The sequence below is a fragment of the Montipora capricornis genome, chromosome 9 (assembly GCF_036669925.1).
Source record: "Montipora capricornis isolate CH-2021 chromosome 9, ASM3666992v2, whole genome shotgun sequence".
In the NCBI taxonomy this organism is placed as follows: domain Eukaryota; kingdom Metazoa; phylum Cnidaria; class Anthozoa; order Scleractinia; family Acroporidae; genus Montipora; species Montipora capricornis.
In genome coordinates, this window is record NC_090891.1 from 6825020 (window position 1) to 6835019 (window position 10000).

Genomic DNA, 10000 nt, shown 5'->3' on the forward strand with positions numbered 1-10000 from the left:
TTTAAACAGAGTTAACTGAATAGAGTGTAATGCGTAGTGCTAGATTTTCTATCCCATATGAACCATGTGAGCGTTAGCCCTACTGATGGAAATGGTATATAGTGGTCGGCAAAGAGACGGGATCTATTCTATTCAATTAAAAACCGCGCACCGGTGGTTCAGTTGGTTGAGCACCAGGTAGTCACGCGGGAGGTCGTGAGTTCAACTCCGGCCGGACCAACACTCAGGGTCTTTAAATAACGTTAACTGAGAAGAAAGTGCTGCCTTTGTAATTACATCTGCCTATGGTTAGACTCTCTAGTCTTCTCGGATAAGGCCGATAAACCGTAGGCCCCGTCTCACAACCCTTCAATTTCCATAATCCTGTGGGACGTAAAAGAACCCACACACTTGTCGCAAAGAGTAGGGCATGTAGTTCCCGGTGTTGTGGTCTGTCTTCTGTGGTATATCATGGTTGGGAGGGTAAAAGGGCGCATTTAATTTGTAGCCTCGCTCTGTTGTGCGACCCCCACCACAGCCTGTTTCTCTGTTGTGGTGAAAGTGATTAAATAAATAAATAAATAAATAAATAAATAAATAAGTAAACTCGTTTCTTGCACCGAGTAATTAGTTTAGCGACTCACTCGTCATTCAGGTTGTTATGAACGCAAGAATCTCGCAAGACGTCATTTGCAGAATTATCTTAAATTTATAAACTGCTGATATATGCGAGACCATGCATTTTATAATCTCACTCATCTCAGTTAGGATTACTCACTTAACATGACTGATGCAAAGACACACACAAAGAACAAATGCACAGGCGTAAATGTTTTCTTCGTAATTGCCAGCTAGTGCAGCTATCAATTTTGAATCAGTTGTCTAATTTGAGATCAGATAATGTCAATTTCAAACCTTTAAATAGCGATCGGCTTTCGTTTAGAGGCTGTTGTCTGACATAATTTTGCTTCTTTGCATCTTTGCATGGTTCTTATGACATAGCGAGATTTAAATCCGAGGATCTATCTTACGTAACATAATTTCTTGACAGGAAAGCTTGCTTATCATTATTTTCAGGCTAATGCTGGATATCAACATGTTCTATTGGGCAGCCCGAGAATCTATCATACTGAGAGACGTGAGACACATGGCTCATATTTCTTGAACACAAATCCATTCGTGCCTTATCGGATTGTGGTTAAAAAAAAAAGAAAAATAGAGAAAACATGAAATTTTGGTATGAATTTAGGAGATTTGCGGTCGACCGCGAGGAGTCTGAAACGAGTTTGCAACCTGGCGGGAAGGACAAAAAATGGCGGCTGCTGAGTGAGAGATGGAGCCATTTATTCAGCTGAACTATGCCGAGCAGTGCCCCAGACAATCCTTGGAGATTAAAGAAACGCCATTTGTAGATACAACGAAGGTTTCTGAACTATTTTGGATAGATTTACTCAAAGCAAAATGCGTGGAAGGTGTGAATTTGTGTAGTGAATTTCTTTGAATTGAGATTTATGCTTTCGATCGACCTGGCCCTAGTTGTTCGAAGGGTGGATAGCGCTATCCACTGGATAACTCAATTGGTTTTGCTAGTGTTTATCGGCTGGATAGTGATTTATCCGGTGGATATCGTTATCCACCTTTTGAACAATCGAGGCCTGGTAATTTTACTGGAGTTCATTCAACAGGACTATTTCCCATTCACTCAGCGGTGTCAACCGATTTCAATTACAAATATTTTTACTCGGAATAATATTTTAGCATGAAACGCGTACACACTTGTTTAGTTTACTGAAGCTATGAAACCAGGGCACTAATGACTAAACTCGTTTCACGCCACTCATTAAGATGTCTTATTTATGAAGACACTGTTTTTATGATCTGATAAGATAAATGATAACCCCTTGCTAGACTGCTTTCGTGAATGTCGGGGAGTTTCCTTCGTGTGCAGGTTTCATGGCGACTGGGCTGAGATCACCTGAGAGCACTCACCTACTGTCGTGGGCTCAGCGCCACATATGTATTGATTTTGTTGGTTTGCTGCACTACTCTGATAGGTGTCTTTCAGGGTACTGTAGTTTCTACACATACTTTTTGTACTGGTTATGGTTGGCAAATCTAGCCTACGTAACTCTCGTTTCTTCAGGAATGTGGTGCACAGCAACCAGACAGAGTTAAGCAAATATGTGTGGTGGTTAAAAAATGCTAAAGTAAATTACAGCATTGCGTGGAAGATTTTGGGAAGGGCCCGCGCGTATTCTAACAGCACCAAAAAATGCAACTTATGTACACTCGAGAAGTATCCTGTAGAGATAGTAACCATTGTACGATCCTGAAGAGTGGGACATAGTCCTACGAAACAAATTTGTCGACCACAGAATGTAGTCTATCTTACTTGTAACTCTAACTGTATGCACAGCTCTAGCTTCACCAGCTATTGAGCACTCTGCGAGGGCTTATTGGCAACTCACATTAGAAACACATTAGAAACACATATGCCTCAAGAAGTTATTTCCTTATTACATTATCTATCGAGGCATGGCTACACCTTTCTTCTTCTCATGTATATATATATATATATACATATACATATACATATACATATACATATACATATACATATACATATACATATACATATATACATATATGGGTTAGTGACCAAGTGTGAGGTCAAGATGGCTGGATATTGGCAAAGTTCTTTTCTTGTGTGTTTTTATAGTCAAGGTCCATATACACGCAAAAAAAAGATGGAGGCCAATATCCAGCTATCTTGACCTAACAAGCTTGGTCAAATGAGTTAGGACAATGTGTGAGGCAGTGAGCCATGACTCACAGTCATGGCTGTGAGCCATGCAAGTCAACATGCGAGTCACACAGTTATTGAAAGCTAACCGTTTTATAATGGGTTCTTATTTGATTCTTTTTAATTTCATGTGATTTGATCTGATTTATGGTATTCCTAGTAATCACTTTATTCTCAGCTACATAATCCTGTTCATTTATATGCACAGTTTCACGTAGGCTACCCTGCTAGCTAGTCTCTTTTCTTTTTGCACTCACTGGGCTGACAAATACAGGAAAACAGACCTCTGCCATGGGTTGAAACTCACTTTAATCCAACCACCATCCACAACCTTGAATGGCACTCTTCAAACTGCATGCCCCACTATATGTTTGCCGGCTGTGACTTGAGCCTGCTGTCTCCCCCGCATTTCTTTATGGTACAGTAATTCTGTTATTGTTAAGTGAGCTCACACAACATGAAGTATCAAGCACAAGAATTCAGTTGCTAAGTAACCACCGCACATGCTCAACGCGGTGAGTTTCGACCCATAGCAGAGGTCTCTTTTCCTGTTCTTGTCAGCCCAGGGGATGCAAAAGACAAGATACCTCTGCTAGCAGGGATCACGTAGGCTACTGAGTGAAAGAGTCAAGATGGTTTTAAGAAAATTATTTAAGTACATACATGTGCTACACAGACATCCTTATCATTCCAATTGTAATAATACATTTTCAAATTATAGGTGACAAGATTTCCAAAACTATAAATAGAAATGGAACTGGTGACATGGCTGTTTGATCTTTTGTAAAATTCAGTTATAAATTTATTTTTTATATTATTTTTTATTTAATGTAAATTGTATCTTGTCTTTTTTCAGGGCTAGGTGAAGTCAGTGAGAATTTACTGAATGATGAGAACCTTACTCCTGACGATTTCATTGATGATCAACATGTATCAGCAGTGATCAGTGGAATATTAAAGAATAATGGTAGTTGTAACAACTGCCTTGTCCCCAGCAAGTCAGGAGATTGTAAAGAGCTTAAGACTCCAGTAGCTTCAAAATATGTACACAAGAGTTTTGAAACCCCTTGCCTTTTTTCACAAGATGAGTCAGTGAATGTTACCCCATTGACAAGTGAGTATCTAATGGTTTTCAGTTTGCAGTTGAAAGCAGGTCACTTTCTTGGGCTCATTTGTTCCCGTGAAACGACTCAATAAATGAAAGAAGATAATCATGTATTATATTAGAGGTGTGGGTTACAGATGAAAAGTCGAAGTGGATTACTTCTACAATGTACATGTACATTTCCTCTATAACCCACACTTCAAATATATAGAGGATATTACATGGCCGTGCAGAGATTTGGCCATGTAATATTATAATATACAATGTACTTAATCATTTCATGAAAGGTATCGGAAGGCGTGATTTTGATATGTACATGTAACCACAACAACAGTGATCTTTTCATGCGTGAAGATATCACACTTTCATGTGAAAGCTCACTTGGTATTTCATTGGTGTTTATATAATAAATACAGTACATTTCTTTCATTCATTGAGTCCTTTCACAGAAACAAATGAACCCAACAAATTGACATGCTGCTAACTGTGTGGCTTCATAGCTCAGTTGGTAGAGCATTGCACTGACATCGCAGAGGTCATGGATTCGAATCTCGTTGGAGCCACCTGAAATTTTCAGGTATATTGAAGAGACAATTTCTTTAATTAAGTTGTCCAGTTAAGTGGGAGGATCAATTCTACAATTTGTTGGGGTTAAGTAAAAAAAAAAAAGAAAGAAGAAGGCCAAACAATAGCTCAAACTACAGAAACTACCTGAAGGCCAGGAAAGTTCATTTGTACCGTTAATGCTCTGGGTTACTTGTACCCTCAGTGCCCTGCCGTTGGAGATAATGATTATTGTTTAAGCATCACCAATACCAGTAGCTACTTTACAATGGATAAGTTTGATATAGAGCTAAGTGGACAGTAAAGTAGAGGTACTTGATGGTCAAATAAGCAACTTGTTGATATTTGGCATTCGTTTGGACACTGGTGTTAAGCCGTGAGACTGTGAATGAATTTTGATTTGTGTTGTGATTTGTTGATTTGTTTCAGTTTCCAGTGTGTCCCCATTTACTGCTCCTGTGCTAGAAGACTAGACGCTTAAATAAAAGTTCCCTCTATTACAAACATACCAATAATAATAATAATAATAATATAATAATAATAATAATTATTATTATTATTATTATTATTAGTAGTAGTATTATCTTAAACATGTATATATAGCTAACTAATAAGTCTGTTCTTCATTAAATCTGCCTGATGAGTGCATACGCACGAAACTCAGAGTCGCAGGGAATCTTGTATATTTTCATTTAGTCATCTAATAATAATAATAATAATAATAATAATAATAATAGAATTATTATTATTATTATTATTATTATTATTACTTTTTATCGTTTTTCGTGGTAGATTTCCATATTTGAGGTTAATATCTTACATCTTATTATCGTATTCAGTTTTTGCGTTATCAATGTTGATTCTGAGGGATTGAAGTTTTCATGCAACAAACACAGCAATGTTTTTACGGTTTTACTATAAGTAACATTGGAAGAAAATGTTTTCTACCTTTTTTTTAATGAAATAAGTCAATAGTTTTTTTTTAGCTGATAAAAATGCTTGTGTAATTTTGAGTGAGTGAATAATAAAATTATTATTATTATTAAAATTATTATTATTATTATTATTATTATTATTATTATTATTATTATTATTATTATTAAGTGAAGATATGATCCTGGGTAGAGATGCCTGAAAAGTTCAGGACTTCAACAGAGTGTGAATCCATGAGCTTGAGATGCTGGTGTGATGCACTAATCGAGTGATGTGCATGGAAGCCACTGATGTTGGAAGCTGGTCAAGGATCATAGCTTCCCTTGATTTCGTATCGGCAGTTCAGTATGTACAATGTACATGTATGATTCATTTCATATATCATTTTGTTCATGTTAACAAAAGTAATTGTAACCATTACAAAATTCTTGATTCTGATTGGTTTTGTGCATGCCTATTTGCTGCATAATGAACAGGGTTAACCATGCTCTTAATTTTAAATCAGCCTGGCGTTGCCAGCTGGGCTGATTGTGACATTACTCGGCTGATTTACTTCCTGAATTGTTCTCCATGCAGTCCTATTATCTATTACTAATAAGAATGATAATGATCACTTAATTAATTGAGGTCTTAAGCTTATAAAGTTAAAAGTAGAGCATGTGCACCTGTGGGAGACTCTAAGTCAAATGAAGCCAAACTAAAGCAGATTAAAGCAAATTAAAGCAGAAGTCATACTGTAGGCTATGACGACGTCAACAACAACCTAGACGACATTAATAACCATGGGCTGGTTGCTTGAAGCCTGGTTAAGTGGTAGCAAAACCTATGGGTTTCCATGGTATTTAACGCTGGTTAGCGCTAAGGTTCCATGCTTCAAGAAGTGCGTGCCATGATGACAACAACTGCCTCTACAGTCTGTACTACTGCATGTATCATATGACTACTATGGATCTGTCAAATTCATTCTGTGTGTGCAATAACTAATAACTCTCTGTGTGTAATAACTTAAATTGACTTCCTGGTTGGTAAATTGTTTATTGTTGTTTTAACAGGCCCTGGACACGTTACAATAAAGTCACAGTCTAGATGTGATGAAGACAGTCAGACTGGGCAGGGAAGTTCTATCTCTGATTCACAGGTCCTTCACACACCAGCTTCTCTTTCCTGTTACTCAAGAACTTATGACTGGCGTAAAAGAACAACAAAGACCCCCGATGCTTTAGCAGAAATCATGGTAAGACTGTTAATAATTATAATTATCCCTGTGTTTGAGCAATGCTTTCTTGCAGAGATCGAAATCTAGATCAATGAAAAGTGCTTGAGAGTTCTGGAAGAACTATGGCACCAAAACTGTAAAGGCTGCATGAGTAACTCCATATTGAAAACAATGTGTCAACATTCTGGGGACATGTTTAAGTGAGTAAGTATTAATACTTCATGTATGCCACTAGATGGCAGGCATGTATCTACTCACAATTACTATTTTCCAGCATAAGTCCACTTCAACAGTCCATATTAATTTTCTTTTACTTTTCATTGGTTTTTGAGTAGGAGGCAACTGAAGAGGAAGATGAATAATAATAATAATCATAATAATAATCATAATCATAATCATAACTATAATCATAATAATAAACTTTATTTATAAAGGGTAACACCCAACATTAATCACTGAAAAACTACTTGCCCTCATATTTAACAATTATTCGCCGAAGGTGAAGTGAATATTCCCCAATATTCACTGAACCTGAGGCGAATAATTGTTTTAGTGTAATTTTCAGCGGTGAATATCAAGAAAGTACAAAACAATGGGCTAAAACAAGATAAGAAACGAAAAGTGTATGATTGGCTTAGCAGCCGCGCCTCCAAAATGTTATATTCACTGGGTAGCGCGGTGAATATGACACTAAATTCTTATATTCACCGCTGAAAATTATACTTAAAATATATACAGAAAAAAAGATAAAATGTTAAAAATTAAAAAGTTAGAAAGGTTCATTAAAACATGCAATGACAACATGAAAAGTATATGTATGAAAAATATGAGATAAATTGGGTCAAGACCAACAGTTAGAACAGGAAATATGAAAAATAGATGATAAAATGGTCTACAGTAATTCCTTATAACTATCCATAAATTGGGCAGACTATGGACTATGGACTATTGAAGTTGGCAAATAATGCTCGTTAGCAGGTGTGTTGATAAGCCCAAATATTCAAAATATTCTAAGGTAAATGAACGCATTCCACCAATCGCATTCTTCATACCTTACAATGAAACCTCTTTTTCCCAATTATTTGTGATACGCAAGAGTTTTATTACTCAACAAACGAGATCAGATGATATATCCAGGGTCCAAAATCGCGCCTTCCTGGTCGCCAGTGCGACTAAAAATTGAGTAATGGCGACCAGAATTTCACCCCTGGTCGCGAGTGGGCGACCTATTATTAAGTTCAGAGCCGTTTGCCAACAATTGTCTTACTTTTTTTATCCTGCCGATGTTTTTGAAATCAAAATGAAAGGAGTTTTCCCGTTAACTAGCTCCATAACGTCGCACGTCGCAACCCGCCAGGTTTTTTTTGCGGTTTCTCATAAAATACGTATTGCGGGCGAAAATAAAGAGGTTTGAGGGCCTGGTGCGAGGAATGTAGCACGGTAACAACATGGCGGCTCGTGTGCGACAGAACGTGATTGGTGTTTCCGTGGCTGAAATTTTCATCAAAGAGGCAGATGGATTTCTTGTTCGGGTACATTTTCTCTCCAAAATGCCCGCATTCGAAAGTCTAAAAATAATCCTTGACACATACACAAGACCGCGCGGTCGTTGCTTTCTGGTCTCCATAAAGAAGTTCAAAACGTGCATTTTCGGGCGAAAATTTTTGGCGACTGAGAATTTTTATCTAGTCACCAGTTGGCGCCCATATAAAAAAGTTAATTTCGGACCCTGAATATCAATTGCATCATATATTAAACTGTGGATATGAAATCAAGTGAAGCTATGATCCTCGCAGCTATGAACGCAATTTTAGCAATTGCGTAGAGCAGCCTGATTCATTTCGTATATATGACCAGCTCCCAGCATCAGTGGCTTCATAGCTCAGGTGGTTAGAGCGTCGCACTGGCAACGCGAGGACACGGGTTCAAACCCCGTAGAAGTCCTGAATTTGCAATTGCTAAAATTGCGTTGATACATGTAACTGCGAGGATCATAGCTTCACTTGAGTTTTACTAGTGGTTCAGTGGAAAAAAACCCGTCGTAATCCGATCTGTTTATCTAACGTTTTTTGCTCACTAATGCTTTTATCCTTTACTAATGTAAATGTTCCGACTTTGTTGTTATCTCGTTTTTAGTTTTCGTCTCACTACAATTAACGATCATGTATTTTACTAAACAGCAGCTCAAAATTCATAGAAAAATAAGTCATAAAAACCTTCAGATTGTTTTGCTTCACCGTAGTTTAAATTTGATTGAGAGAATCCGTAGATTACTGTCCCCCTCCCTTGTAAGGCCCAAAGTTTGTCTTCATTTTTTGTCTTTACCTCATTTTTCATCACCACATCTCGCATTTCTTCGCGCTATGTACCGGTAGACTTTATTCATAAATGACACCTGTTTTATTGTCCTTTTTCTAATGTGCAAATTAGCCTACCAAGCCTCATTTTTAATAGCGCAAGAATTCTTTTCAATTCACTGTATGGTATCGAGATTTCGAAGGCTAATTTGCACCAGGACAAAGAATTCTAAATTGTCTGCCATTTAAGATTAAGGTCTTTTGAAAGGAGGTTTTTTGTTCAAAATTTTTGTCAATAGGCCACGTTCGATATATCAAATCAAATTGATTGTATTACACATGGCTATGAGGCTTTCTGGTAAAATCTGAATAATAATATATTTTGTTTGGGTATTTCCCCTGAGACTTGTGAGACAGAAAACAGAACTGAGCCGTGAAATTTGACCATAAACCCTCGTAGCCATGTCTGAATATTGATGTATCGAACTCGGCCTATTACGCAACACTTTTGTGAATTTCGTTGACTATGTACTCAGCGCTCGGTTTGCGGTTTCGGAGTACGTTAATTACACAGTACATGTAGATACACGTGCAAATTGATTGTAGTCTTCCAAAAATGCAAAGTTGTCTTTTAGTGCAGATGATAGCTTTTTAAGTGATATTTGGCAAATATACCATAAGTAATAGTTTGGAATTGGTCTACGTTTCACGAGCCGCTGGGAAAGAGAAATTTTCGACAATTTTGACGAAATATCACCTGTGGTATCATTGCCAGATATCACGCACACTTAAGAATATTTTGAATATTTGGGCCAAACAAGTTGTGTAATTTTCACATGCAGATATTTCAAACTTTAGCGATTGAGATAGCAAATGCATTGTAATTTTCTGTAAATGTAATTATTTAGCTCTGTGGTAACCTTAAGTGTTTTGTTTAAATGACGGCAGGGCTCAAAGTTTATTTTAAGCGCACAACAGAAAATGTTAGGAACACAGCTTAAAGTACTGGGAGCACCTATTCCATAAGAAAAACATAACTTACACATTGTTACGTTATCTTCAGTTTTCCGTATTTAAGTTCCGAGTTTGTAAGCCCTAAGCTC

The 10000-nt window shown here is 37.2% G+C and overlaps 2 protein-coding genes and 2 non-coding genes across 8 annotated transcripts in view; 3 read left to right on the plus strand and 1 right to left on the minus strand.

The window, feature by feature from the left end:
- LOC138016593 (glycine receptor subunit alpha-4-like) overlaps window positions 1-10000 on the minus strand; it is a 57122-nt gene that overhangs the window by 42340 nt on the left and 4782 nt on the right. The window lies entirely within an intron of this gene.
- LOC138016592 (breast cancer type 2 susceptibility protein-like) overlaps window positions 1214-10000 on the plus strand; it is a 54898-nt gene continuing 46111 nt past the window's right edge. For all 5 annotated transcript variants that reach the window (XM_068863769.1, XM_068863766.1, XM_068863767.1 and 2 more), the window contains exons 1-3: window positions 1214-1451; window positions 3639-3896; window positions 6437-6618. In XM_068863769.1, coding sequence (XP_068719870.1) covers window positions 1313-1451; window positions 3639-3896; window positions 6437-6618 — 579 coding nt within the window. In that variant the 5' untranslated portion in view covers window positions 1214-1312. The remainder of the gene's footprint in view (window positions 1452-3638; window positions 3897-6436; window positions 6619-10000) is intronic.
- Trnav-gac (transfer RNA valine (anticodon GAC)) lies at window positions 4378-4450 on the plus strand. The gene has a single exon. It is a non-coding gene; the product is annotated as a tRNA-Val (tRNA).
- On the plus strand, window positions 8472-8544 carry Trnaa-ggc (transfer RNA alanine (anticodon GGC)). The gene has a single exon. It is a non-coding gene; the product is annotated as a tRNA-Ala (tRNA).